General features: G+C 57.0%; 11 protein-coding genes and 3 non-coding genes across 14 annotated transcripts; 7 read left to right on the top strand and 7 right to left on the bottom strand.

The window, feature by feature from the left end:
- Positions 1-3: 3 nt before the first annotated feature.
- B0H18DRAFT_547876 (uncharacterized protein) lies at positions 4-1325 on the top strand. Its single transcript, XM_048038556.1, has 2 exons — positions 4-273; positions 326-1325. Exons 1-2 carry the CDS (start codon positions 56-58, stop codon positions 1059-1061), a joined length of 954 nt encoding a protein of 317 aa, XP_047898287.1. The 5' UTR covers positions 4-55; the 3' UTR covers positions 1062-1325.
- Positions 1326-1713: 388 nt separating this feature from the next.
- B0H18DRAFT_t42 lies at positions 1714-1784 on the bottom strand. Its single transcript has one exon. It is a non-coding gene; the product is annotated as a tRNA-Gly (tRNA).
- A 117-nt stretch (positions 1785-1901) lies between these two features.
- Positions 1902-6348, top strand: B0H18DRAFT_1101746 (uncharacterized protein). The gene is made up of 6 exons (XM_048032529.1): positions 1902-2230; positions 2599-3537; positions 3599-4180; positions 4241-5158; positions 5214-5294; positions 5346-6348. The coding sequence occupies exons 1-6, from the start codon at positions 2036-2038 to the stop codon at positions 6207-6209; spliced, it is 3579 nt and encodes a 1192-aa protein (XP_047898286.1). The 5' UTR covers positions 1902-2035; the 3' UTR covers positions 6210-6348.
- On the bottom strand, positions 6340-8510 carry B0H18DRAFT_547792 (uncharacterized protein). Its single transcript, XM_048038555.1, has 3 exons — positions 8441-8510; positions 7981-8391; positions 6340-7926 (listed from the first exon to the last, which is right to left on the bottom strand). The coding sequence occupies exons 2-3, from the start codon at positions 8250-8252 to the stop codon at positions 6555-6557; spliced, it is 1644 nt and encodes a 547-aa protein (XP_047898285.1). The 5' UTR covers positions 8253-8391; positions 8441-8510; the 3' UTR covers positions 6340-6554.
- A 1758-nt stretch (positions 8511-10268) lies between these two features.
- B0H18DRAFT_1082812 (uncharacterized protein) lies at positions 10269-11145 on the bottom strand (the record flags this gene model as incomplete). The annotated part of the gene is made up of 4 exons (XM_048031589.1): positions 10269-10331; positions 10384-10745; positions 10773-11066; positions 11091-11145. 4 exons carry the CDS (start codon positions 11143-11145, stop codon positions 10269-10271), a joined length of 774 nt encoding a protein of 257 aa, XP_047898284.1.
- A 35-nt stretch (positions 11146-11180) lies between these two features.
- On the top strand, positions 11181-13380 carry B0H18DRAFT_980051 (uncharacterized protein). Its single transcript, XM_048044437.1, has 7 exons — positions 11181-11367; positions 11441-11557; positions 11913-12482; positions 12534-12622; positions 12676-12845; positions 12897-13010; positions 13062-13380. The coding sequence occupies exons 2-7, from the start codon at positions 11539-11541 to the stop codon at positions 13129-13131; spliced, it is 1032 nt and encodes a 343-aa protein (XP_047898283.1). The 5' UTR covers positions 11181-11367; positions 11441-11538; the 3' UTR covers positions 13132-13380.
- A 109-nt stretch (positions 13381-13489) lies between these two features.
- On the top strand, positions 13490-14501 carry B0H18DRAFT_1114956 (uncharacterized protein; the record flags this gene model as incomplete). The annotated part of the gene is made up of 5 exons (XM_048033190.1): positions 13490-13717; positions 13777-13879; positions 13938-13997; positions 14054-14263; positions 14314-14501. The coding sequence occupies 5 exons, from the start codon at positions 13490-13492 to the stop codon at positions 14499-14501; spliced, it is 789 nt and encodes a 262-aa protein (XP_047898282.1).
- Positions 14502-15123: 622 nt separating this feature from the next.
- Positions 15124-16683, top strand: B0H18DRAFT_1114955 (uncharacterized protein; the record flags this gene model as incomplete). Its single annotated transcript, XM_048033189.1, has 2 exons — positions 15124-15206; positions 15255-16683. The coding sequence occupies 2 exons, from the start codon at positions 15124-15126 to the stop codon at positions 16681-16683; spliced, it is 1512 nt and encodes a 503-aa protein (XP_047898281.1).
- A 1554-nt stretch (positions 16684-18237) lies between these two features.
- On the bottom strand, positions 18238-20091 carry B0H18DRAFT_1187895 (uncharacterized protein; the record flags this gene model as incomplete). The annotated part of the gene is made up of 4 exons (XM_048036021.1): positions 18238-19450; positions 19513-19817; positions 19861-20019; positions 20047-20091. The coding sequence occupies 4 exons, from the start codon at positions 20089-20091 to the stop codon at positions 18586-18588; spliced, it is 1374 nt and encodes a 457-aa protein (XP_047898280.1). The 3' UTR covers positions 18238-18585.
- Positions 20092-21187: 1096 nt separating this feature from the next.
- On the bottom strand, positions 21188-22354 carry B0H18DRAFT_858680 (pectin lyase fold/virulence factor; the record flags this gene model as incomplete). The annotated part of the gene is made up of 9 exons (XM_048039684.1): positions 21188-21274; positions 21327-21362; positions 21422-21468; positions 21522-21541; positions 21596-21894; positions 21949-22011; positions 22061-22115; positions 22168-22241; positions 22304-22354. Coding segments are annotated over 9 exons (732 nt in total), but the record flags the coding sequence as incomplete, so codon positions are not given.
- A 676-nt stretch (positions 22355-23030) lies between these two features.
- B0H18DRAFT_t41 lies at positions 23031-23125 on the bottom strand. Its single transcript has one exon. It is a non-coding gene; the product is annotated as a tRNA-Ala (tRNA).
- A 72-nt stretch (positions 23126-23197) lies between these two features.
- B0H18DRAFT_547562 (PCI-domain-containing protein) lies at positions 23198-25834 on the top strand. Its single transcript, XM_048038554.1, has 8 exons — positions 23198-23403; positions 23458-23762; positions 23822-23956; positions 24503-24790; positions 24858-25058; positions 25113-25331; positions 25385-25494; positions 25545-25834. The coding sequence occupies exons 1-8, from the start codon at positions 23271-23273 to the stop codon at positions 25630-25632; spliced, it is 1479 nt and encodes a 492-aa protein (XP_047898278.1). The 5' UTR covers positions 23198-23270; the 3' UTR covers positions 25633-25834.
- A 45-nt stretch (positions 25835-25879) lies between these two features.
- On the bottom strand, positions 25880-27492 carry B0H18DRAFT_1114952 (P60-like protein; the record flags this gene model as incomplete). Its single annotated transcript, XM_048033188.1, has 6 exons — positions 25880-25952; positions 26005-26081; positions 26135-26755; positions 26818-27128; positions 27182-27246; positions 27302-27492. The coding sequence occupies 6 exons, from the start codon at positions 27490-27492 to the stop codon at positions 25880-25882; spliced, it is 1338 nt and encodes a 445-aa protein (XP_047898277.1).
- Positions 27493-27637: 145 nt separating this feature from the next.
- On the top strand, positions 27638-27719 carry B0H18DRAFT_t46. Its single transcript has one exon. It is a non-coding gene; the product is annotated as a tRNA-Gly (tRNA).
- The last annotated feature ends 268 nt before the right edge of the window (positions 27720-27987 follow it).

The following is a 27987-nucleotide window of genomic DNA, read 5'->3' as shown; positions in this document are numbered from 1 at the left end:
ACCAGCCGCGTACTAGTGTCATCTACGTGTTTTAGCATCTTTCGCCGCGTCCAACATGTTCCAGGTCGCCTCCCGCCCCGTCCCCGAGCTCTCGCTCCCCATGTCCCACTCGTACGGGCACCCGAACGCGCCCCAGAACCTCCAGCTTCCGCGGACGCTGTCGCGCCCTGCCTTCACCGAGGTCTCCCGCAGCGCCATCGCTACACTCGAGCCAGAGCTCGCAAATGTTCCCATCGAGTTTGTTAGAAAACACCTGGCTGGCCAGGCTAATGAGTGCGTGTCCTTACCATGCCTACCCTGTCCTCTTCTGACCCTCGTACGATAGGATGCTCTCTGCGCTCTCCCTCCTGACCTACCCGACCTCTCTCCCCAAGGCGCATCTGCCACCCACACTTGACGTGCCGGTCCGCCCGACGGCCTCGTCCCCGCCGCGCGCCTTCCCGACGCACATGCTCGCCGTCTCTTCTTCGCGGGGATCCCCCTCCCAGCCGAACACGCCCACCGCTGCGTCCTTCCTCGCGTCCAACTCGCCCACCAGCACCGTCCCTCTCTTCCCCGCGCACGCGCTCGTCCTCGCCGCGTACTGTCCCCTGCTGCCGCAGCTCCCGCGGTCCACGGGCCAGCGCGGCAACGCGGCCGTGAGCCTCCCGCTCGTCCCCCTCGCGGTGCCCAGCGCGGAGACGTTCCACCTGCTCCACGCGTACCTGCACACCCGCCGGCCGGACACGCTGCTCGCCGCGCTCCTGCCCTCCCTCGCGTCGTCCCTCCCGCCCGCGCACGGCGCCTCCTCGTCCTCCTCGCACCAGCGCGCGTACGTGAGCAACTTCTCGAACGAGAGCCTCCTCCGTCTGGCTCACGCGCTCGCGAGCGGTGCTGCGGCGCACGCCGGGCCCCAGGGTGCGCTCGGCGGGCTCATGGCGCACGTGAAGGTCATCAACGGCCTGTGGAGGAACGTGTGCGCACTCGGGGTCAGCGACGCGGAGCTGTGGGGCGTCATGGACGTCGCCTGGGAGGTCGTCCTCGCTGCGCTGACCAGGGTGGCCGAGCGCGAGCGCGCGTAGACATCCAGTCGAGCGGGCCTCGTCTAAAACTCTTGTCTCCCCTAGTGTCCACTTGCATTTGGGTTCCAATTCCGTAAACCGTTCCCGCATTGTCATCACCTCACGGACTGTTTACACCTCGTCGCTAATCTTCACCGCCCCTCCAGAACTTCATATCCGTACAGCACCGTCTTCGCGCACTCGTCTCTGAGTATACCCCCGTGTATTGCCCACCCACTATTGTATCCTTACTGTCTTCCCGTCGTCTTGGCTCTGCTGTTGTCTGTCTGTTTACGTTGTCTGTCGCACAAACGCGTTCGTAATCCCCCGTAGTGGGACGTAATAGGGTACATCAATTTAATGGTGTCAATGTCATTGTCATTGCATGCGAGCGTGCGACAGACAAACCAGCCTGTGCTAGGGCTTGTGCGGGACCCTACTTACTGGTGCTACTAAGTAAGTACAGTGCTAGGTTCGCCACAAACCCCTCTCGTGCCGTGTGGAGGATCTTGGTATGAGACTGAAAGTACTAGTGCTGCCAGGGTGCTGCATGGGCAGACGCAGTTGACTCAATTGAGTTTGTTGGAGAGATTCCTGTGCAACTGCGCGGGTTCCCACATGTACGCCAGACCGGAGAAAAAGAACGCAGCAAAGAAAAGGTCCCGAACCCAAATGCATTAAGGGGGAATCGAACCCCCGGCGGGTCGATGGCAACGACCCAGGTTACCACTACCCCATTAATGCTTCATTGCAGTTTCAATACAATTATGTAATCAATGTGTTTCAGCATAAGAAGGACGCGGTCATATGACCCTGTGGCCTCGGTGACTGAACGTTCGGTCGTCGAAGTTGAACATTGTCGGTGACTGCCACTGGCACGATAAGCCCTTCCTCTCATCGGCTGTCGCGCTCGTTCAACATCACCTTATCCGACAAACAGACATCTCCCTTCTACGTGCCTTCTCTCAAGCTGTTGCACTGGTGCTTCGCCGACCATGGACGCCTCCGACTTCGGCCGTTATGGGACGTTGTACCTGCTGAAACGACACGAGCCTGACGCGATCGTGGCACCCTATCCCATTGATGAACCTGAAATCACCCTAGGGCGCGACACCTCCTGCAGCATCAGGCTGTACTACGCTGAAGTGAGCGCGGTGCACTGTAAGGTGGTCTTTAACGACGAGGGAAAGGTGCGTATCCCGTTGCACCTGAAGGTGTAATCCTGTTCTTCGTCGCGCTTTGCTTGCTTTACAACTCGCGTATGTTTTCTTCTCGTTGCCGATATTGTGCGTTGTCGGTCAATGAGTGGCAGCGTCGCGGTTGAACAGAGTGCTCTCCTTTGGGTTACCTCGACGCGTGCAGAAACATCACTTGCCTATCTTGCTTCTCTCACTCGTGTCCTCTTGGATACTGACTCAGTGTAGCTGGTCTCGTTCAAGAGCCTCTTCACAGACTGGGAGGACACTGGTCCCATCATCGTCATCAATTCCTCGATTACTCGCATACGTTCTCCTCTGGCACACATCCAGTTTTGTCCCAGCTGACATCAACCCCACAGGCCTTCGTAGTTGTTTTTGGCACCAACGGCCTCCTGATCGACGACTGTCCCGTATACCCCTCCCCCGCGGGCAACGCCCCCGCCACCGTCCCGCTCCCGAACAACTCCATCCTCGAGGTGCAAAAGAAGCGTTTCCGCTTCGCCTACCCACCCAAGCACCTCCGCACCACCCTCGCCGCTATCCCGCCGACCCCCATCACGACCCCCGGCACACGCCGCCGAGCCCTCCGCATGAGCATGATCACGAGCGCGAAGGTGTTCAGCCCCCGCCCGTTCGAGGACCCCCGGCGCAACCTCGAGATCTTACAGAGCCCGCTGAAGACGGTGTTCAAGCCCGAGCCAGAGTCTGACGACGAGGACGCTGAGCACGAAGACGACGAGGAGGGCAGGCAGAACGATGAGACCGAGGCCCCGGAGGATATCATCCTCGTCGAATCAGACCATCCGCGCGTCATGGAGTCCGAGAAGGACCTGGTCATCCTCGACCACGTCACCGTGACCGACCCGCCCCCGTCCGCTGCCCCCTCCCCGTACCGCGCGTCGTCGTACGCGTCGCCAGCGCGCCAACCCCGCGCAGTCCAGATGCCCGTGCCCCCGCAGAACTGGGCGCCTCCCCGCACGCCGGCGCGCCGCATGCCTAGGGCGTCGCTCCATCGCGCGGTCCTCATACGCTCCGCACAGCGGGCCGCGCTGAAGCACGAGATGCAGCGCGAGGAGGAATTGGACGCGGAGGAGGTGGAGAGCATCATGGGCGACGATGAAGGCGAGGGCGGCGTTCGGGGGATGGAGGACGTCGTGGAAGAGTATGAGGAGGGGGAGGTGCAGGTGAAGGAGGAGGATGAGCAACAGCGGAGAAGGACGCCGATGAGTGGGTGGAGGAAGAGCTTGGAGGCGGTGAAGGGCGGGCTTGGATGGGCTTTCAGAGCCGCGAGCGTCGAGGTGCGTTGGTTGTCCGTCTTCGTGGCGCTCTGATTGACAGAGCTCATCCAATCGATCCCAGGCGGAGACGGGACCTGCTGAAGATATCCCTCAAGAAGAACCGCAACCTGCGGGAGACGTCCGAGATGACACACACGACGAAGATATGTCCGATGAGCAGCTTGAGGACCCATACCCCAACTACGACCAGGAAAATGCCAATGACGAAGAGCAAGACTACATGACTACCGAAGATATGGAGATTTCCGAGAACATATACCCAAATATTCAAGAAGAACTCGAACAAGCCAAAGCCGGCCCCTCTACCCCCGAGCCCTCCGCCGCGCCTGTGCGGCCTCTAGGCAGGTTCATGACCCCGCAGGCGTCCTCCACATTCTCGCGCCCTGCTGCACAGGGCCGCTACTCGATCGGTGGGCCTGCCCCCAATAATCTCAGCAGTTCGGTATCTGGTACCGGCGCGGGCCCGCGCCGCGTGCGTCTCATAGAGCCATGGAAGGTCTCAGACATCGTCGTGCCGACTACTCAGGAAGAGGTCAAAAAGGAAGAGGAGAATGTGAAGGAGGAGCGAGAGCAGAGCGTGGCACCGGGTTCTGCCCTGACAGGGACGCCTAGGAGGGATCGCGTGACCGAGGAAGAGAAACGCGTACGTGTTTGCTTCATGCGACCACGTCCGAACAGAGTGAACTGACCGCGATGTGCACAGGCTATCCGGGAGCGGAGGAAGTCAGCCCTCACAACGCCCGACAACTTCTTCAACGGACAGGCACCTGGGTTCCGGCGGGCGTCCACCGCCGCCTCCGCGCCCCTCCCTGCGCTCTTCCCCACAGCGCAGAGTACCTCGCCCAAGAAGGACCCCGGCGCCACCCTCAAGACGGAAGATGGTGCGACCGCGGGGGCAGAGGAAGACGCCAGCGTGCTGCTCGCGCGCATGCGGCAGATGGTGGAGGGCGTCAGGCGCAGGCAGAGCATGGAGGTCGGCGCCGGGGAGTCGCCGCGCAGGAAGTCGCTCAGCCCGCGCAAGCGCAACGGTTTCTCGCTGCTTGCGCCTGAATTAGGAGCGCAACGTCAGGGCGAGGATGCTATTATGGAGGAACAAGAGGAGGTGGGTGAAGGCGTCGGGTATGGCGAACAGGCGGACGATGATTTCCTCCCTGTGTCGACGGCGCCGAGACAAGCGGGCACCCCGCGGATGAACGACCTTCGCCACTTGTTTGCGGCACCTGGTCCGTCTGCGACGCCGCAGCTGACGGGAGTGCGAGAGATGTTCCACCGCGAGAAGCGTGCGGCGGGTGTGCCGGACGATGCGCTAGAAGGTGTTGGAGAGATGATGACTACGCCGGTGGGATGGCGTCCCAGGACCGTGGATCAGGCTGAAGGCGATGTGCAAGAGGATGATGACATTCATGAGGAAGAATTAGCGCCGGCAGTCCCTTCGCGCACAGCGAAAGGCAAGGGTGTCGCTTCGAGACGGACACCGCGAAGCGCTGCCACTCAAAAACCGACACCGGCGAGTAACCTCGCTACAGTGGCAGAGGACGATGCAGCCACTTCTGCTGAAGCCCGACCCAATGCAGCACGTGTCGTGCGCCGGACAAGGACGCGCACTGTGGAGAGTGACCAGGTTGGTCGACTTGAGTGTGTTAGACCCCATATTCTCAGTGATACTTTCTTTTCAGGAGAGTACTGGCACTAGCATTCCTCGTGCGGCGCGCTCCGGCCACGCGCGGACAGAAGAAGAGGACGAGGTTCCTGAACTGGTACGCAGTGCCAGCTCTTGACACCTTATATGTATCCATATTTCTTTGCAGCCGACACGGACTAAGTCAGCTGCCCGAAAGAAAGCGGGGACGGCGACTGATGCTAGCGAAGATGAAGCGGGTCCTGGTAGTAGCAAGCCCGTCCGTCGTAGCACTCGCGCAGCCAGCGCAGAACCCGAAGCTGCACGAAAGACGCCGGCAAGCACGGCAGCATCTGCACGTCGGACACGTGTGACGAGGACGCCCGTCCCTGAGGAGCCAGTTGTCACTGCTCCCAAGGCCAGTACAACTCGTCGTGGTGCCCGAGGCAAGGCTGCCAAAACGGCTGTGGCTGTCAGTGACAATGACGAGGATCCTCTGGACTCCCTCACACCAGGGGAAGCGCCGCCTGCGGCCGCCAAGGTGCGCCGCACCGGGCGAAGCCGCATACCCGCTGGCGCTGTCAAGGAGGAGGACGATAGCCCGGCTGTCCTCCCTGCATCTGACGATGACTCTGCAGCACCACCGGCTCGTACCGCGCGCGGACGGAAGGTGGCCGGAACGTCGAAAGCCGCAGCGTCATCCGGCGCGAATAAGAGCGCCACACGTTCTCGCGCAGGAACATCCACGAAGAAGGCAGCCCCAGAGGTGCCTAGCTCTGGCAAGTCCACACCCACCACAGGTGAAGAAGAGGACGGTCACGCGGGCGATAAGGAGAACACCCCTGAGCCGCAGACAGAGGACGATGTGCCTGCCGTCGCGCCTGCCACGAAAACCAAGGGAAAGTCTGCACCTGCGTCAGGTTCGAAGGCGAAGGTTCCCAGGAGTGTCGCGAAGACGGGTAGAGGGACGGAGGGGCCTGCGGGTCCTATTGCGGATGGCGCTGTGAAGACGCGAGTGAGCAGGAAGAGGGTGACTACGGCCAGCAAGTCCTGAGGCCTCAGGCCTGAGCGGTAGTGCGATTCTATGAGGCTTGGACTACCTTCATTGAACGTCGTCATTTGTCGTCATTTCTGTAACCTCGAATAGCACATTATCTCATGTTGCTGCATCGGTGCAGTAATATTCTATTGTTATTAGGGAACAGGCGGATGTCCAGGTGTCAGTCCTAAGAGGGACCAAGTGAATTGCCTCGTCTTCGGCGCGACGGGTCCAAGATGTGATGCGATAAGTGATTCAACAATGTGCTTTGCTTTCGCCTCACAGCCCAGGTCTACGTGTATAGTCATACATGCCACATAGTAAGGATAAACGATAAACGCCAATACATAGAAACATCATTTACTCCGCGCCCGCAACCGCGTCCTCAGGCTCCGAAACTTCGAACTCCTCGTCAACCATATCGTCTTCGAGGTCAAACCACTGCTCAAAGTGACCATGGCCCGTCGATAATCCTGGTTGCAATATACGCACAACATTGACATCCTTGAATAGCCTCTCGATGTCGTGCGGGCCACGCAGAATCGTGAGAAGGTTGTCCAGTGCATCCTCTTCACCCTGCTGAATGACTCCAAACGTCGATTGACGCGCTCCCGCGCACCAGATGTCGTACGCAGTGAATTTGGCCGTCTGTGTGCTGCGGGTAGAGGGATGATGCCCTCGCGATCTGGCCTCCACAGATGACTTGCCCGACGCAAGCGCGAAGACCATGCGTAGGACCGGCGGCGGTTCCTTCACACCGCTTTTGAAGACGCCGCACCTGTACGGGTCCATGCAGGCAAACAGAGTAGGATCCACCTTCGCCTTAAACCGTCTGTCGTTCTTCACCTGGATCATGATGGCGGATACCTTCTCTCGCACTAGCTCAGTGCCGAACAAACACGGGATGATGATGTCGATGCCGCCCTGATTTTCCGCGCAGATGAACGCCATGCCGCGTGAGATGGCGGCTTGGAGGTACGTCTGGTTCACCATATCGAACTTGTGGGCTTTGACGAAGTGGTTGAAGTAGATGAAACAGTTATTGAACGCAGCTTCCAATCGCATCTGGGAGTATTCGGGCCTGTGGTACTCGGCTGGAGTGATGTCGTGGTAAGGTTCTGCTAGTAGAGCCCGTAGGAATTGCGTCACGGTAACGATTCGACGCTTCTGAGCCCCGTCGTATCTGCGATTCTCGTTGTCTCCTATGTTGTCCGTGCCTGGCGGCAACTCGCCGTCGGCGAGGGGGAAGGTCGTCGCACGGTCGCGGGCGGCAAGCAGCAGGATAGCGGCAACCGTTTCTCCCCGCGTGCCCAAGTCCAGGTGAGAGTGGCCGATATGATACGAAAGCGCGTCCATTGGCTCCAGAAACACTGACTTTTCTTCACGAGGATGTTCTACAGCCTCGCCGTTTGACCACCGCCTGGTAGCCAGGACCATATATGCAGCCTCTGCAAGTAACGGCTCGGATGGACAGCTGGTGATCACACCCGCAAACCCGCGGCCAGCATAAAGCAACAAACGCAGGTGCTTCGCCACTAGGATCCGTTCATTCTCGAGGTCGGCCGGGACGCAGGCCTTGAATTCTAGTGGAATTCGTATCCCGATGCATGCCAGCGACTGGGCTTCTGTCAGGAGTACGGGCTCATCTTGCGAGCACAACAACTTGATTTTGGCGAAGTTGACGATGGTTTCCTGGAATTTATCGTTACCGGCATCGTACATTGCGGCGAATCTACAACACTCGGCATGAGTGCAATATATATACATATAGCGGCTTGCCACTCACAATGGACGGCCTAAGTGCACCATGTGATGTGTGGATGCGACTTGCTGCAGGGTCCATCCCGACCCTGATATGCGTTCGGCCAAGACATCGAATGGGTTGATAATGATGGGCGGGAACAAGTCCAGTCTTTGCATGACAATTCGACCCGACGTCTCCTGCTGGCGATGTGGAGCAAATTGTTCTAGTTTGCCCACAGTCGATAGGAAAGACTGAATATTGGCTGGTCTACAATCATGCGGAGGACGCGTCGTAGCTCTGAGAATGGCGTCCATGTATAGCTCTTCTCCTCAGGTTTGGTGAGCGTGTGAGACTCGTCGAAGCATAGTATGACGAGCGGCGCATCTTTGATGGGGCCCAGGAATTGTATCAACTCCTTTGCGGCTGTCCGTACTATCTGCTTGTTCTGACCGACTGCGCTCCTTCAGCACTTTACACATGACGACAGATGGATTGCACGAACTAATTGGCCTGTCTTGTCCTGCCTGCTGACCTTCCTGTCCCATGCTCGGACTGTACCCTTTAACTTCGGACTGGCATTCTCCGGCAGAAACTGGACCCAATAGATGTAGCACGGACAACTGAGAGATGCGTACTCACATTTTTGGCCCCTTCAGCCACGGACTCATAAAATGCCACTCGGTACTCGCCATGGTGGCCAAATTGCATTCCACTGTTCATCTTCATCCTGAACGCATTGGCAAGTCGTGTTGCACGCTGCCGAGCATCCTCCACAGTAGTTGCTATACTTCAAGAGTTCTGTCAGCTATGCTGAAGAATTCCTAGTGCAGAACCTACCATCAGACCTGATCAGCGGTGGTTCTTCCTCGATGCTCCTCAAACAGCTCAAAACAGTTTCAAAAAGTGAGTAAATGACGCCTGCATCCTGTGCCCGTAGCGCTGTTGGTTTTTCGAGGACGTAAAGACCATTGACGAGCTGCAACGTCCGCCGGAGGGAAAACTATCGAAACATTCAATGAGGACATATAGCACTATGCAAATTACGTACCATCCCCGCCCACAGGGCCCAGGTTGACTGGAATGTGAGGACCTTCTTAGCGAGCTCATCATTCATTCGCGACTTCCCGGTTCCCGAGGACTGAGCGTAAGCAGCGTAGCGGGCGTAAGGCTGCGGGGTCTCTTGTCGTGTGTATTGCTGAATGGTATGTATAGAGCATCAGTTGAGCCTCGGAATCCTCGGTGCCAAGACTTGACGGCCGCTGATAGGGACGATCTGAGCGTCGAATCTCAAGACGCACCGGAGACGAGCATGCTCACCTTCCTTCGATGCCTCACTTCCAAAAGTGATACTAGTTTCCTGCTCCGAGTCCCACGTGGTTGTGGTTGCTTGACTCGGTAAGAGAGCCTCTGCATCACGGGCTGTGTTCATGGAACGGTTGCTGACGACAGACGAGGCACTCACCTGCTTTGATGACAGGCCTGAAATCACCAGTTTTACTCGCAGCAAGCATCAGTGGCGTGAGCTCGGGATAGCTTGCCACAAGCTTCTTTGCTTCGATGTTGGTCCGGTATTTCCCGTTGATTGCCCCGGGCTTCGCGGTATAGACAGTTTCGACCACCGTCGCCAAGTTCATCGCAACATGCATCGGGAGCTCCGAGATCGAGCTCCTAAGATGCTGTAGCTCCTCGTTCCACTCGTCAAGTTCAATGTCGGTGAAACGTTGAACAGTGTGCTCTACAAGTCGAGGGTCGCTGCCAGTGGTAGGCGGTGCAAACATGGATGCAGGCGCCGATGCGCCTTGACGTAGTCTCTTCTGGAACTCGTCTGGAGCACCCGAACCGGCACGTTTGAGGTTGTGAGGCTGCGACGGGGATGTTCATGGTCAATTCATAGTGGAGGATTTGGTATCGCTGACTCAGCGTCGCATGCGTTTAGACCAGGCCATTCGTGGCAGCTGTGGCGCAGGTACACGTGGCTACTGAACCTCAAACAAAGCCTAAATAAGCAAGTAAGTAACTCACCTTCATAGGTCCCTCAACTCCGTGGTATCCAGGCGTTATATTCCCGACCTTCACTGCATGAAACTATGAATGATGCGAGGCACGAAGGCCTACAGAGTACCTATTATACTTCCAAGCTTGGCCCAAGGTTTGATATCGTCGTTGGGCGAATTAAACGACCTCTACGTGGGTACCGGCGAACCTAGGACATGTTCAACGTTCAATGTTCATACCCAACGAACACGCATTATAGACGTCTCCAGTTGTGCGAGTCATTGCCGAAGTATCATCGAACGAGGAATGGAATGCGCAGCCGTCTACTCTACACGTTATGTACGCAACCACGCGGTTTTCGCGATTTTTTTCAGTCTTTTCTGCTCTCTGAACCGATCCTGTAAGTCGATGGTCAGCCTAGTAGGCGGTATTGACGGAGACGAGTCGCACCAAGTCTTTCTTCGTTGGCCGCTTCCGTTTCTTGCTCTCCTCTTCCTGCGCCTCCTCGAGCTTGCGCGCCTCGACCTCGTTCTCCCAGGCGTTGACATCAAAGTAGAACTCGCTCATGCGCTTGGCCCGCTCATACTCGGACAGGTGCGATGGGTCACGTCCGTCCGGGCGAGCGAATGCTCCCGTGCGTGAGTTGAATTTGGCCGTGTACGTGAACGCAGCGGGGTTGGACGGGCCGGCGACGAGCGACGGGTCGAGGTGGGCGAGCGCAGGGTCGATGCCCTGGGCAGCGGCGGCGGCCTGGAGGTCGTACATCGCGGCGACCGCTGGCGACGACGCCGGGCCCGGCGACACGGAGGAGCCTGCGGCGGAGGGGTCAGCGGACGCACCGGCTGGGGGCGCGGGCTGGAGCGGGTTCGTCCATGTCGTCTCTTGCGTCTGCGCGTTGTAGAAGTAGTACGCGTTGTGGGCGGGCGACCAGATCGCCTGCCAGTCGCCCGCGCTGGCGGTCACTGCGGGTGCGGGCGACGTCGACGTGGAGGCAGCAGGACTGGGAGTAACAGCAGAGGCGGATGGAGAAGCAGAGCCCTCCTCGGCCTGGGGCTCAGGGTCGGTGTCCTTCCCCTTCCCCTTTACACCAGGGCTTCCTTCTTCGTGAGGATTAATCTGTGAAGATGTTGAGACTGCCAAGCCGTCAGGCTGCTTACTGTCTGCACCCGGAGGGGGAGGAGAGGGTGAGGTGGCGGTGGGCGAGGTCGCCATCGAGGTCGAGGTCAAGGTGTATTCGAACTCCGACACCGTCATCTCTCCCTCAACCTCTTCCTGCATCCCTCCCGCCTTTCCATCGCAACTCTGTCCAGTATCTTATTGCCTTCTAATAAAGGCGAACAGACATTTCTCTTTTCTCAGCCTGTCTGTCTCAGAGAGGATTGAGACTCGTGAGCATCTGACTCGCAAGCGCTGCGGCTACTGGGTCGGCAATAGGTGTGTGACACAATCCCATTCTGAATACTATCTTCTTTCACCGCTTGGGTACGAGCGTTCATGGTCCATAAAGACGTGACTTATTGGCTGAGGAGACGCAAGCCTGAACGAGCCGAGCGAGGTCCAAACCTCCGGGCAAGCTATGTACGTGGGAGGGCCACACACCGGGTAATGCACTCCTGGTCGTACGGTGCGCACCATCCCTATGGGATTCCAGAGTGTCCAAGGATCCCCCGATTACTGGTCAGGAAGCCTTATCGGCATCTCGACCAGTTTGCGCTCTCAGAGGGGGTGTTAGGCCTGGTGACCGACCGAACATATATGGGTGCATCATGACGCGCACCCGGATGTTCGTCGGCACCATGTCTAACATGAAGTTTGAACAACGAATCGTAGTGTGTGCAGAGGTCAGCTTCATGGAGGATCGATAACTCAGACCAAAATGCACTCGATCGCTCGGATAGCCCATCCCTGCGAAACGCTACGCGTCTTGGCAGTGTTCAACGCTTCAAAGGTGCCGTGATCTGACGCGTACTATCACACAGAACGCCCCATCAGCCAGCTTAAGAACGCGTCCCACACCAGACACCGCGTCCACCAGTCCCACTTCTCGCCCAGCATGCCGTCCTCGCCCGAGCGCGACCACCCACAGTATATCCCCATCCCGCACCTCCGCTCCGCGATGAAGTACTCCTCATCGCGCCCATCCACGCCCGGCTCGCCACCCGCCCGCGCCTCGCCGCTCGTGCCTGTGAGCAGCACCGTCACGCCCTCGCCCTCCGGCTCGCCGTCCACATCCACGCTCCTCGCGTCCCCGAGCGCGACCCCGCCCTTCGCCGTGTCCCCGCTCGCCCCGCCTGGCACCCTGGTCGCCGCACAAGGGTACACGCCCAAGGTCTCGTTCGACACGCTCGAGAACCCCCAGGCGAGCATGTTCTCGTACACGCTGCACGTCCAGAGCGAGGGGTATTCGCGGAATCGCAGCACGCGCGTGTTCTTGTGCGCGAGCAGCCCGGACGAGAGCGGCGGCCAGGCGCTCGACTGGGCGCTCGAGGGCCTGGTGCAGGACGGGGATGAGCTGATCGTGTTTCGGGGGGTGGACACGGACGAGCTGGGTGCGTCGTGGTGATTGACTCCGCTGGCCGGTCGCTGAACGTCGCCTGCAGAGAAGGACCATGACCAGTACCGCGAGGACGCGCGCGACCTGATGCGGTACATCCAGGAGAAGTGTGTCGAGGACGATTCGGAGCGCAAGGTCAGTTTGTCAGCAGCCAACCTCCTCATCGGCCTCACCTCGTTGAACGATAGCTCTCGATCATCGTCGAGTACATCGCGGGCAAGGTGCCCCAGACCATCGACCGTCTCATCTCGCTCTACCGCCCCGACTCGATCGTCGTCGGCACGCGAGGTCAGCGGAGCATGATGCAGGCGTGGGGCGCCGCGTTCGGTGCGCCTGGAAAGCTCGGCAGCGTATCGAGGTGTGTCGTGTGGTCCCCTTTGCGAATGTCCGCTCAGATACGTCGCTGCAGATATTGTCTGAGCCACTCGCCCGTACCAATCATCGTCGTCCGGCCGCAGGAGAAGGTGCGCAAGACGATGGCGAAGCGTCGCGCGGATCCGAAACGCGGGTCGCACTTTGAGAAGTACGTGTTCGCGTGTGTGGTTTCCGACCGAGCTTGACACCGGTATCGCAGCCTTCACAAGACGCGGACCACGACTAATGGCGCAAACTCGGTGCCGTTGCACTCGACCATGACTCAGTAGCCCTTTCAATGGAGATCGCCGCGCGCGTAAAGATGATTTCTGGTGCTCACGTTGGATTATGCGCTCTATTACTATAGACTATGTTAAGACATTGTATCGATACATACTGTGGCTTATTATGCGAGTAAAGTGCTTTGAACGGCTGTGTTGAATGTTGCGAGCCCTACTACCTTGTACTTATCAACCCACACGTTTAATGAAGGGCCAATCAAGCCAAGTGGCCACGGTTACTTACTTGCTTATTTAGGCTTTGTCTGAAGTTGACTAAATGGAATCCCCTCCTCCTCCTCCTCCTCCTCCTCCTCCTCCTCCTCCTCCTCCTCCTCAGTGCCACGACCCGCTCCGCTTGCTCGCCATCATGAGCATCCCACATAAAACTGAACGTGTGGATTCCGGTGCTCCCGAAAAGTCTCAGAAAAACCCGCGTCAAGACCCATCGCCCGAATCGCCTTTTGCAGCGTGCAACTTTTCCCCTAGTGGCCGTTTCGCCGGCGAGGAAATTGACAAGTGGAATAGGGAGTCAGAACAATGTCGGGGCTTGATCATGGGGCAGTCCACGATTCATGCTGCCGGGGTCGTGTCGTGGGTGTCCAGACCGTCAACCGCACGAAGCCCGGGGCACTCAATGAGAATTAAAAATACCAGTTTACCTTGGACGCAGTGAAGCTCGTGGACAGCGATCCCGACTTCAAGCAACTGCTGTTTGCTGCGGGCACCAGTGGCGATTTCAGGCCTGTCATCAAAGCAGGTGAGTGTTCCGTCCATGGCCGTTAGCGGCAGCTCACGAGCACGGTATCATGATACAGAGGCGCTCTTGCCAGAGCATGCGAGAATTCACACTTTCGGGAGCCAGGCCTCGAAGGAAGGTGGGCCTACCCGTCTCCACGTCGTCTCTCAACCTTACAGCCATGTCACCCGTTAGCGGCCGTCAAGTCTTGGCAGCAGGAGTTCCGAGGCACAACAGATGCGTTATACGCCGTCATTCAATGCTACATGCGACAGGGGACGCCGCAGCCATACGCCCGCCATGCTGCCTACGCAGTCCTCCGGTACCGGGAAGTCACGAATGTGCGACGAGCTCGCCAAGAAGGTCCTCTGCATCCCGATCAACTGGGGCCTGTGGGCGGGAACGGTACGCATCATGCACGGTACTATGATGTTCTCATTGAATGCTTCCGAAAGCCTTCCCTCCATCGGACATTGAAGCTCGATACTGGCTCTCTACACGCGCGGATAATCAGCAGCATTACGAGCACAGGGTGCAAGCTTTCATTCATTCGCTCTTTGCAACTGTCCTGGACCGTTTGAAGAGCATTGACCAAGACATTGGGTCTGCGCCTGACGGTATGCTCTGCGTACTGATCGTTTAACGGAGCTGACAATACGCGTGAAGCATTGGCGACCGCTCGGAGGCCATTCGGGGGCGCGTGGCACGATTGCCACTGAGTTCAGGAGAAGGATGAACGATGGATGCAGTTTGATATATACGGCGAGTACAGAGTGGCATTCTATCAGTCCGTGATCGAAGGAGCGAAGAATGTGAGCACGCCTCTCTTTATGCCTGTGTCACAATCTCATCTGTTTCTGCCGAAGAATGTTAGGACGAGTCAGTGTTCTCCGTCTCTTGTTGCGTACAAATTGCTGAGAGAATGTAGTCAATCCGCAGGGCGAGGGTCTCCACACCAGCGTACAGCAGTTGGTCGACTTCCTATATCCCGTCAAGGCCAGTCGTGATGAGCCGCTTGTGATGCTATGCCTCGACGAGTCTCATATGCTCAGCGAGCCCCTGGCAGGCTGCTACAGCTGGACACCATTCACGGCACTGCAAAATGTCCTCCACAAGATCGTCGACCTCCCAGTGTTCACTCTTCTCGTATCTGCTGCCAGCAATATTGGACAAGCAGCGCCACTCCGTCGGCAGGAGATGTCAGCTCGGTTCATTGCTCAAGAGAAGGATCTGTTCCACCCTTCGTCCTCACCCCTTTCGACATCATGGCCGACCGCATACACGAGTCGGGCTGGACTCTGAAGCGCGTCGCATCCACACACCACATGGTGCACCTGGGCCGACCATTGTGAGTGGCACACCATCGAGGACTCGTCATACTTACGCTGTGGTGTAGATTCGGCGCGATGTACGACGCTGGTAGCGAGGCACTTCGAAAAAATGTCGTCGACTTTGCGAAGATCAAGCTATTGTACTCAGAAGCCGACCCCGAGCTCCTGACATCAGCCCAGTCGCTGGCGTGTATTGGTGTACGTATTCCAATCGACTTCAAGGCCTATGTTCCGGCCGACCTCGAGAATGAACGGATCCTGGTGGCGAGGCACCTGCGTTCGTTGCTTTACGCTGGCCGCCGGTTTGCGGGTGCGGTCATGGCCTGTCCGTCCGAGCCGTTGCTTGCGGAGGCTGCCTATATGGTCCTGGCTCGCAAGCGGTGGTCCAATGGCGAGGCGGTCATGAGTCCCGCTCAAACGACGGACGCGCCAAGGCTTCTGGAGCCAATACCCGCACTCTCGTATCATCTCAGTCACTCTCACCTGGATTTGGGTACACGGGGAGAAACGGTCGCTGCTGTCCTGCTCCTTGATGCTCGCGATCGTGCGACGACCTTCCCCCTCGCCCACGGCGATCTATCGCCCGGGACGGACGACACTGAAGACGACGAGGATCTTAGATACGATGGCGTTCGGAAGCGTCGAATTGTCACCGTGACGCAGTTCCTGAGGGCACTCCTAGCAAAGCCTTGTCACGACATCATCCCCGCCGAGTATCACAAGCCCGAAGACGCCGGCGTACCGCTGGAAACCGCCTTCAAGGACTGTTTTGTCTACTTCAACCACTTTATCAAGGCCGCCAGCTCCGACATGGTGAACCAGAGATACCTGAGACTCGCCATGTCACGCGGCGCGGCGTTCATCTGCGCGGACAGCCAGGGCGGCATCGACATCATCATCCCGTGTCTGTTCGGTACTGTACTGGTGCGAGAGAAGGTGTCCGCCATCATGATCCAGGTGAAGAACGATACACGATGTACGGCGAAGGTGGACCCTGTCTTGTTCGCCAGCATGGACCCGTACAGATGCGGCGTCTTCGACAGCGGTGTGAAGGATCCGCCACCGGTTCTACGCATCGTCTTCGCGCTTGCGTCGCGCGAGTCGTCTGTGACAGCCGCGTCGCGATGGCAGCGTGCGTCGACTAGCAGTATAAGGCCGGCTAGGTTCACTGCATATGACATCTGGTGCGCCGGATCGGGTCCATCGACATTCGGAGTCGTCCAACGGGGCGAGGCGGATGTGCTGGACAACCTCCTCAAGACTCTGCGTGGCCCGGGCGACGTCGAGCGGTTATACAACGACGACGTGTCGGTCAGTGTTGTTCGGGCAATGCGACCGATGACATCGACAGACTGCAGCCACTTTGATCGGTGGGTTGACCGCGCAAAGGATACAATCGGGAAGGAGCAAGAACTTCTGGAGCCGGAGCCTGAGGACGCGGTCGCACCAGCAGAGTTAATGATGGTGTCCTCATATACTGCGTCTGTTATGTAGCTATGCGGACATTTGCTTGGGTGGTGAGGCTACGGCATCACGACTCGGTCACTCTGAGCGAGAAACGAGGTGAATGCCACTTGATTTAGTCCCTCTGCAGCTTCAGACGCTGACCTCAATTTGCCAAGTACCCTGTGCGACCTTTTGGTATCCTTGTTGTATGGTTCGACGTTCGGACGAGGCAAACGGACCGGGCCCGACCTCAATATGACGGCGTCGTCAATATCAATGTCCTTAACATCCGCAACATCGATGTCAAGGATCATCCAGATTGCACACCGTGTGTCGAGCGCTTTAACCGCTTTCTTTCAGCGCGTGGCTGTCGTGGAACATGGATTACTGATCAATCCGGATCATCGATGCGGATGGCCGACTCAAAGTATATATAAGTAGGTAACCGGTCCCTATAGCTATCACAGTTCTCATTCCCCTCTTCGAGCTTCCCACCAGTTCGCCCACAGATTTACCACCAGCCGCGTTGACAGCTCGTGTTCTCAAGGCGATATCTGTGGCGGACCACGCTCGATTCTACGTATCAGTGTACCTCCGACGGGTTTGATATGTGCACACCTCCCGCGCGTGGCAAGGTCGCTCAAGAATATGTGAGGAGACTGGACGCTTATTCGTGATGAGTGATTACACCTGCTGCGTGAGTAATCACTCGTAACTTGCCGTGCCGCTGTCTGAAGATCAAGCACACCTCCTGAGTTACAAGCTCTCATCCGAGATACGTGGACATATCAGCTTGTGGCCAATACGCTCAGTGACACCAGGTCCTTCGCAGATATTCCCCAAGAATCTCCTTCACTGTCTCGTCTCGACAGTCCGACTCCGTATTCGGCTTGAATCATACGGCCCAGAAATGACTATTACTCGCAGCGATCCTTGGTTTTAATGATTTTCATTACCTTGACATGGCATGAACACACTTGATGCATAGTCATTCGTATTTCATGCCACTGCGAGTCTCGGTCAGCTCTGGTGTGCGATACTTCGAGTTCCTTCTCCCCCTTCATCGCCACTGACGTACCTTCCGGTTTGCAGGGACCTACAGAGGACGAAATATGGTGACGATCACCACACGCCGTCGGTTCATACGGATGACTCTCGCCCTCCGTAAGAGTCGTCGCATCTCCCGCCGCAAGCTAATGTACGGTAGCATGTCTGTCGCGCACGAGTCCGTGATGTGTGGCGCTCGCTTCTCTCCGGCGTCCAACGGCCCATGTCTCACTGCTGTCGGTCTCCCCTTCGATCCTCCTGCCTTCGGCATCCTATTTCGACTTCTCTTTCAGTGGGACCAGCGACTACCCAGTGACCAGGTACCAGGAGACGCGCACCTCAGGCCTTCTTCTTCAGTCGCTCATCTCCGTGTCGCCTGTATGAGTACACGTGAGTGACGTTACTTCTGGGATCTCCATCGCTATGTTTACTGTCAGGCGCGACTCGAGAACAGTTGTATCCGTACAAAGAATGCTCCCTTTTCATTATCCGGCAACCCCAGGGGATGAGACCCTGGTTTGTTATGAGTGATTATTCAACTTTGCGTATTCACTCATAACATGCCAGTGTCTTATCCTGGAAGGCAACACATTCACTACTGACGAAGTCAGGTCACACGCGCCATGATGTATTCGTTATGCGGCGACCAGCGATCAGACAAAAGCTGTTCTATCAGAAGCTCATTATTACCTGCACGAACAAGGAGGCTCGAGTATGATAGGTAAGATCCTGTGTCCGAGTCGCTTTTACGTTGGTCCACGCTCGTCTCGTAATGCAGTCACTGTATTCATCTACAGTTACCAAACCCAATAACATGCAGTCAAGAGATTTACTAGTATGGATGAAACTCGCTGTAATCGCAAGGTGTATCTTGGTCTGAACGTATGTCAGAGACTATTGACGTCAATAGTCAATGTCAGTTATGAGTAATTGTTCAACTTTGCCTGGCGCCTGAGGCCTCGGCTGATAGTGCGTCTCCAGCTTCTCACCCAGTCGCACATAGACAGCATCCATCCAGCGCCAGAATGTGGGATCCTTGCCCGACGGCTCGAAAGGTTCCGAGTCCCCATCGTCATCGTCGGTGTCACTAATGGCTGGATTACTGGACGCGGGTGTGCCGTATCCGGTGGACGTATATCCATCCGAGTCCGCCGATGGCATAGAAGGTGACTGATGTTCCAACGGGCTGCTCCCGGTCGCAGCGTCGCTTGGCTCGGCAGTGAATATCGGCGGGGGAAATTGAGACAGCCCCTCGCTCGAGACGGACGAGTGCCACCCTGGTAAGTCACCTGCTGTGTGTGGATTCACGTAGTCCGGGGTTGCCATCGACCACGACGGTACTGCCGATGGGACCGCACCTGGCGCGATACCCATAGTGAGTGATTCTCCTTTGTTGACAGAACCCGGTGACGGCGTGGTTTGAGGGTGCACTTGTGCGCTCGTTGTGCCAGTAGAGATCCTCGCCCAGCGAGGGAGTGGCTTAATAGCACGTGGGACTTCAGGCCGTTGCCACTCAGAGCCGGCGATGTCAATGGCAGGTAATAGCCACGGCCGCGAAGTGGGCAGCGGATCATCAGTGGGGTGAGGTTGAGGGATAGGATCCACGGAGTCCTGGAGTCCGACTCCGGGGAAGGCCAGGTTCCTGAGACTTGGCACAGGCTGAGTACACTGTTTCTCCTCAGCATGCCTATACGTGGGGACTTGCTCCGGAGCAGTTGAACTACTACCTCCTGCAGTATGGCCGCGGGGAGGCGGCGGAAGTTTGAAGCTGCGTAGTTGCCGTTGCGAATCGTCGAGATTATACTAGTTGCGTTCGACGCGAGCGTATACACTGCCGGTGGCTCTAGAGTCGTTCCAGAGACTGGTCCGCCCCACGACCTTTCGATCCGAGCAGCGCTGGCAGCGCTCTCCCGTTTGTACTTCGATCGCTTGTTACTTGTAGCTGATTGGTTCACAACGTCTTCAATGCCGCCACTGGCGACCGTTGCTCGCCGCTTGCGACTAGAGGGCGTGGTGGGCACGGGTGTCGCGCACTGCGTCAGCTGGGGCGCCTTGCCCGAACCTATCGTCTTGCTCTGAGAGACTCTCCGTGCTTCCTTCTTGTGGTCATAGATCCGCGAGCCGCCTATTACGCTCTGCGTCAGTGGCACAAAAGGGCTCAAGCTACGCAAGACATACCTCTTCGGGCACTATGACATCCCACTTCTCAACCTCTTGTTTGTGGCCTTGTGAACTTGGACCATGACGTCTTGGCTGATTGTAGAGTTTCTGAGCGCGATTGCGGCGGTTGAATGTAGGTCGATGGCAGTCACGGTGCGATGGACAGTCCACGTCAAGCTGGCGGTATGAGAGAGAAAGGCTCACCAACGCGTGGCTAATGAGGTATCGGGGCGGCGGTGCTTCGGCCATGCTTCGCACGTCTGTGATTGGTCAGTCGATCTTCCATTGTCCGCCGCATATGGTCGACCAGCCATCAACACGCTGCCCATTATCCGGCCAGCTAGCGAGAACGTGGAGCCGTGCCCACCGCACGAGTGGCTACTAGCTAGTGAGCCGGTCTCGGTGCGGTTCGAGGAGGTTCGAGGGCGGCTTCTCGTATCGCTCTTCCTCGTGGCGTGCGCACTGTACAGAGGCCAGTAAGTACTAACACGCAGCGGTACCCTACCCTGAGGTCCTCTGTGAATGCGACATCGTCAATCCATCTGCGCCTTCTTTGAGTAAGAGGACCACGAGTCACATATAATACCTAACCCTCTGCTCCAGATCCATTTACATAAAGGTGTGTGGGCTGGGCAGTACGATCAGCGTCTATGCGAGAACAACGCACGCCGTATATGGTGTACAAAAAACAGCACCGTCCACGCCGCGCAGCCACAGAGCGTACGCGGCGAGTACACATTCACCGTGAAGCAGGTCGAGGACCCTCGTACTACGAGCCCACTGGCGAGTCCGAACAAGTATTGACCGGCCTGCAAAGGTCGTGTCATGATGTCGTCTGATACAGCTTCTCTCTACATCGCAAATTTCTGCACTTACCTGGAATGCCACTCGAATCGAGGGACGTTCAATACTACGATACGAGTTGGCAGAGTGCCGTCGCCGGGTGAGAAAAGATACATCTCGAAGATTGACCCCTTCTTCAAAGCTCGAAACATCTGTGATTTCCGACAAGCCAGACGGCTTGTCTTCCCGTAATGCACATACCTCGGAAGCTGCGCGCATGCGGCAGCAAGGTGGCAACCGATTCACCCACCGGCAAGCGCCGGATGGCGACACAGCGGTTCACTTGCAAGCGTTCAGTAGCCACGTGTACGATATCAAGACAGTTATCCATATACGGACAGTGACTATGTACCGTCTACAGTACGACATCAACGTGAGTCAATTGTTGTACACATTTGCTTACACGAATGTCTTCCAGAGTCACATTCTCGACACGGTCAAACTGCATCTCACAGCGTCAGTGATCCTTCGTCGAGTGAGGTCGTTTAATCTTGGTACGTGCGAGATTTGCATATTGCCCAAGGGAACCAACAGCGATCCCGTTGCCGCCGTGGCATGTGATGTTCTGAGCGTAGAGATTTGTGGAGTTCTATATGGTTCCGTCAGGCTTCGTTTTGCGAGCTGTGGGTAAGGCTGCCTACACCCTTGATCGCAAGACAGTCATCTCCTAACGTCATCTATTCAATTTGTTAGGACCACCAGGACTACCAGTCGATGTCTGGTATTCAGAACTTACATCCCAGTTGAGCATCGTGACGTTGTCCACTCTGAACGTATCGATACCTACGCCCAGGTCAGACCCGGGGCATCGTCGCATGTCCAGAGACCGAACTCACCGTCCGTGTTCGGGACGACGCTACCGCACGCATGTAAGCTATATCAACTGCAGCACTATCCGAATGTTGCTCACTTGTACCCATAGTACTCTGGATTTGTGTTCGTCGCGTTGCAATACATCCCGTCATATACCACGTCCTTGGACTCGGCGACCGTATTGCACCAGAATGGCTGGCCCTCGATCCGGAAGTCCTTGATGACGCCTCTCAGGACGCGCCAGAGCGTGAAGGCGATAGGCCGCCCGTCGCCGCCGAGCCGGCTAGTGGTGCCGTACCAGTTCCACCAGTACTGCCCGTTGCCAATGATCCCACCGGTGTTATGCGCATCGAGAGTGAAGTCGCGCCCTGTGACAACGAACCACGATGCTTGGTCCTGCAGAGAGACTATCAGCAAGAGCTCCCTGCCTGATGCGGTATACTGGATCACCTGGATGTACACGACACGATATGTGTTTTCTGCGTTGATCCAGTACGGCAGATTTGCTGTGAACTGTGGTTCCAGGTCAGCGAGCGGCGAGCAGCGTGACGTCAATGCGCACATTCAGATAACCATGCAGGTCCACCCTGGCCTCGACCAGGTCCCACATCATCTTCCTGTACATTGGTGAGTCCGCTATGAGTCGATAGTAGCGTCGAGCACACTTACCTCGTCACATTGTAGACCCCCTCGGAGATGACTGTCGTTCCGTAATGGCCACATCGCGCAATGGCAGCCTCAATCTGTCCACGAATGTTCAAAGTAGTCACGTAATGGTTCGCACCCTTGGCGAAGTTAGACAGACCTGGTCTGTATCGTCCTGTCCCTCTCCCAACGGCTGGATGGTACATGTATTGCCCACCTCCAATTCGTCTGTCCACCGTCCAGCACTCGCATAACATGAAGGCCCACCAATAAGAATGCTAGGAGAACGCGCAGGGAAAGCATCCTTCCTAGTTCTTTGTGGTTGCAGCCACAGCCGACGACAGTGGGTTACTAGCGAGAACGGTAACTGTCGACAGCCAATACCCCTAGAAATCTCTGGGCGACGAGCCATCGCCGCGGCGGCAGAAGCCATGCGTATGGGTCGGTTTGCTAATAGAGGTACACGCCTTGGGTGGTCATTTGTGCAATGCAGCGGATCGACGTCACTCGGTGGGCATGGTCTCAGAGACTCGGACCTGGGAGTGACCACGAAATTCGTAACGGGACGAGTTCAACACGCGGATCGCCAAGCCTGTACAATGAACGCTTGATGAACGCAGCGGATGTGATCCAGGCTTAAGATAGCCGTCGCAGAACATACGGACCTATGGGAAGTACATGTCGTGTATATGCGATTTGGCATCCCGAAGCATGCGCGGATATCCGCTGATAAAGTACTGGTGAAAGTCAGATTGATAAGTCCGCGCACTTAACAAGAAAGCACTTGAGCGAAAAAAAACATTTGAGCGCACATCAGCACTGAGGACCGAGAAGGTCGAGGAATCAACATCCTTGAGAAGCATTTGAAGACAAAAAGAAAAACAATATGGACATTCAGGGGATTGAACCCTGGACCTCACGCAAGCATTACCCCAAATACCAAAGATGCGAAGCGTGCGCGCTACCACTGTGCCAAATGCCCACGGTAGCGTATGCGGCTTTGATGTCCAAGAGCAGCGTTGCTCCTGCCATGCGTCCTCGGGCTCGTTGTGGACTGGCGCGTCTGTGGCGGCTGCGACTCAGCTTGAGCTTGTGCCCCGACAGTCATCTCTTTCGACTCTCACACCATGGATATCGACATCATAGACGAAAACGAGCAGCAATACGAGTCAGTAAAGGTAGCTGGAAAGCGGCCTGCAACTCTGCCGGCGGACGATGTGCATCCATTCGACCTCGAGATAATCAGTTCAGGGTACTCGGGTGAGGGTAGTGCATTCAGTAGATGAGCAGTACACTGAAATCCCTGCTGCCCAGGGCGATCTGCTGTCGAGCGGTACATACAAGTCATCTCCCTATGTCCAGCCTTGGCCTTGCAAGCCTTCCGCGCCGCGCTTGATCTGGTGCTCCAGATGAACGACACAACCCTGTACCGCACTCTCATAACCACCTACGAGCAGACTGCAGTCACTTCCAGCGGCGAAATTCCGCCCATCTCCGATGTCCACAATCTCAACCAAGAGTGGCTGGATGAGACGACGCAGAAGAATCAGGTGCTGCGCATCAGACTGGATACCGAGCTCAAGACATACTCGAGTAACATGATCAAAGAAAGTATCCGGGTGCGTGCGTTGTCGTGCCATGGACCAACTTGGTACTTAAGGACGAGTCGTACATTTAGATGGCATACCGGGATCTAGGTGATTTCTATCGGAACTCTGGGGACCACGCCGCTGCGCTGAAGCACTACACGAAGTCGCGTGAGTACTGTACGACGAGCCAGCATGTCCTTGAAATGTGTCTCTCGGTCCTCGAGGTGAGTGGTCTTACTACGGGTTTCTCACGCTACCACTAGCAAACCTGTACGGCTGAGCACAAGAGATGAGGGCTCGACTTGTCCGAGCGGCTTACGACTGTCTCGGACCAGCTGATGCGCTCTCCGTTCAGCGTGCGGCTGGCGTTTGTTGTGTGCACTTACAGTTGCTTGCATAATGGGTGTCGCGTTGCGTTTACCAGCATAGGGTGTTCTGACTCCCTGCCCCACTTCTGCTACGGCACACATCGGCAGAACGACCACAGTACCTGGGCTCCTCGTCCGGAATGTTCGGGATACCTGGTGTCTTGCTGATTACACTTCATACGCTGTGGCGTGGATGCAGGCTAAGTGTCGTGTGTGAGTTTCGTGCCCGTGGCTGAGGAGAGATTGTCATGGGCTACTCTGCGCACAACGGGACTGACCAGCTCCGGTGGTGCGTCGGGGCCAGCCAAAGAGGGCCGACCAAGCTTGCTGTTGTGCCATTATGCAAATGACTGTATAATATCCACTGTCAGCGCTATTCCTTGACGCTAATACCACGAACAGCTCCTCATCGAGCACCGGAACTACGCACACATGTCTACATACGTATTCAAAGCCGACGCCGCACTGGACGCCACTTCAAGTGCCGCGCGCGCCCCAGGTCCCGGTCCCACCGCACCCGCTTCAGCCGCCACAGGCAAAGACAAGGGCGCAGCGGAGCGGGAGAAGGTGCAGAGCAAGCTCGACGTCAGTATCGCACTGTCCTACCTCGGCCAAGGGAACTACGAGAAGGCCGCCCAAGCCTTCCTCAAGGTTGGCTCCGTCAAGTCTCTAGGCGACTGGGCCGGCAGGGTGAGTACGCTTTCTGGAAGTAGCTGGCGGGTCGAGATGACATTATACTGACGCGGGACGGCGACAGCTCATGGCGGCGGGCGACGTCGCGATCTACACGACGCTCTGCGCGCTGTCGACGTTCACCCGGCAGCAGATCCGCACGCAGATCCTCGACAACGACAACTTCGGCGTGTACATCGAGCAGGAGCCGTACGTGCGCGAGCTGCTCGAGTCCTACATGGGCAACCGCTTCAAGCTCATGCTCGAGATCCTCGAACGCTACTCCGTGCGTGCCCCGCGTCCTCCCTAATCGATACCATGTACTGAGTGCACCTCCTAGACGCGCCACACGCTCGACGTGCACCTCACGAACCACATGGCGAACCTGACGAACCTCATCCGGAGCCGCGCGCTCGTGCAGTACTTCCAACCCTTCGCGTCGATTAAGCTAGAGCGCATGAGTACCGCGTTCGGCTGGACCGTCCAGGAGCTCGAGCGTCAGGTCGTCGCGCTCATCCAGGCGGGCGATATCCAGGCGCGTGTTGACAGGCAGAACAAGGTGCGCCCCGCCATGCCCGTCGCCGTCGCTTGAGTGCTGACGTCGCGATGCAGATACTGAAGGCGAAGGAAACGGACCAGCGCAGTGCGTTGTTTGCGCGCGCGATTAGCTCCGGCGAGACCATGCAGGTCGCGAACCGCAAGCTGCTGCTCCGCATGAGGCTGTACGTCTGCACGCCATGTATCCTCTCGGTGAAGCTCACTTTTGCGTCAGGCAACAAGCGGACTTGATCGTGAAGGCCCCGCGTGGCCAGATGACGAGCCATCCCAACGACCTTCTGCTCTCCGACATCTACGGCTAGCAAGCCGTGTTAAACATGCACCTATTGTCACTGTACCAATATCACGCGTCATTCCCAGTCTGCGGTGTTTACTTGCCTTGTATCAATGGATGAACAATATTGCTTGCACTGAACGTGAACTCCATTGCATGGCTCACAAAGGCTCGGACCATGATGAGGCATACAACAGTGATGTGTTCCGTGACTGCAAGCAATAAGCAGAGAGATACGGGTAGGGTAAATGCCGTCCGTGAAGCAAAGCACAGGTTCATTGGTCCTGGTCGAAACGCTTGTACGAATGCTTCTCGTACTCTTTGATTTTGATCCTGCGTTTCTTGGGTCTATCGGAGCCGTCAGCAAGTTGTTTCCGAGAGTTAACGAATGAAGACGCACAGGACAGGAACGCGGGGCTCTATGAGCGCACGATGTTGCATGCTCAAAAAGCGATCGCGGAACAGGTTGCCTTCAGGCTGCACAAGAGCAGTCAGCTCACATCCACCCAGGAAACCATCCATGGACCCACCTTCAGCGCTCGCAAGCTCTCGGTGAGATCCTCACCCAGCTGCACGTCAACCTCGCCCTCCGGCACCTTGTGCTTCCCTAGCCGCTGGCCTGCCAAACCGTTCCTCAGCCTCTCCTCCATCTTCTCCTGCCTCTGCACGTGCAGCCGCTCCCTCGCTACGAGGCGTTGCCCGAGTGCCTTCCGCAGTGCCTTCGCAGAGTCGACCGACGCGAGCATGCGTTTCCGTGCCGCCCGCTCAGCGAGGGCGCGCTTCTCCGCGCGCTGCCGCTCTGCCTTCCGCCGTTCCTGCTTGGTCTTCCTCTGGGGCATCTTCTTCATTGGAAGAAGCTCCTTGACATCGTCCTGCGCTGGGTCGGCTTCGAGGTCGTCGACGGGCTGAACTGACATCCCCGAGGCGACTCCCACCGCTTCTTCGAGCGGGGCTAATCCGCGTGCCGCATCGATCTTGCGTTTCGTCTCTTCGAGCTTTGCGACCTCTTTGAGACGGCGTTCTTCGATCTCGTGGGCGGTGCGGAGAAGTTCTTGGTGTGCGGTGACGAGGGGATTGTAGGAGGTACCTTCGTGGGGGGCAGGGACGGCGGGGACGGAGATAGGCAGACGAGGATTGGGAGTCTTTGGGTGCTAGGGTCCAGCCGACGGTGAATTTTGGGGGTCTTATGGCTAAGAGATAACATAGAGCGTACCTTCACCGTCGCTCCCTGCACAGAGCTGTCTACCCAGACATCATACGTCCCGCTCTTTTTCGCAGCCTCGCTGACCTCGAGCATTGCGCTCCCCGCACCCGTCTCCGTCGGGTCGATGATCGCGTTGAAGGGACCCTTCCTAGGCCGTTTACCCATCCGTAGTAAACGGCCCTTCTCTTCGTGCGTGAGTGCTTTGCGCTTAAGCGGATTGGAGGTGGTGCGCGACAAGACGGCTGGGACGGCGGATCGCTGCGAGAGAATTTTGGTAGAGGCGAGAAGGGCTTTCGAAAACTTCGGCTGTGTCCTGCGGACTACACAGAGCTATGTTCAGTTTCTGGCGTCGCTATGGGATTAGAGGACGTACTCTGCTCATCGCCTTTCACGTCTACTTGGAAGAGCTCCTCGTTCGGCTTCGTCTGGAGGATCGACCTATGAACACTGCACCGTTAGCTGACAGTCTACCCAGGTAGCCCTCAAGACACACCCTGTCACCCTCTCTTCATCCCGCAGCTCCTCCATGCCCACCTCAACCTCTTCAATATCGACATTTTTCCTCCACGCTTTCTTCCCCTTCCGACTGCTCTGGCCATGTTGTGCTGGCGCCCCTACTGAGGATCTCTTCTTTTTCGCAGTCAACGCATTGGGCGCAGGTCGAATGGTTGCCTTGACTGCCATCGCCGTCCAGATAGTGTACAGACCGTAGATGTGGTTGAGGACTGTGAGCGGCAAGACCAGTCTACCAGGGCGATCGTTCCCAGTGCAAAACTGGAGTTTCATGCGTGGCAGCGATAATATTAACTAATTGTGAGCTTCGAAAAAAGCATTAATGGGGTAGTGGTAACCTGGGTCGTTGCCACTGATGCGGGTTCGACCCGCCGGGGGTTCGATTCCCCCTTAATGCATACGTTTTGCTTCCTATGGCAGAAGTCTGGCTGCCTGGACCGGTGCCTCAATATTTTCAAGTTTCTGATTCAGTTGCCTTGAGATAGAATGTTGTAGCGGCGAACGCGACTGGTCCCTTGGGATATGTAGCGATATCATGAAATTGTACTACAGTATGACCATGGAGTCCGTGGATCAAAAGGCGAGAAGGCTTCTTGACCAGGTCGATGGTCAGGCGAATGAGAAGAGGGTCGACGACAGGATTCTACTGAAGTCAGGCCCTGCACA

Source organism: Fomitopsis serialis, assembly GCF_022376445.1.
Source record: "Fomitopsis serialis strain Sig1Antser10 chromosome Unknown B0H18scaffold_6, whole genome shotgun sequence".
Lineage (NCBI taxonomy): Eukaryota > Fungi > Basidiomycota > Agaricomycetes > Polyporales > Fomitopsidaceae > Fomitopsis > Fomitopsis serialis.
The sequence above is the reverse complement of the archived record's forward strand: the minus strand, read 5'-3'. Positions and strand labels throughout refer to the sequence as shown.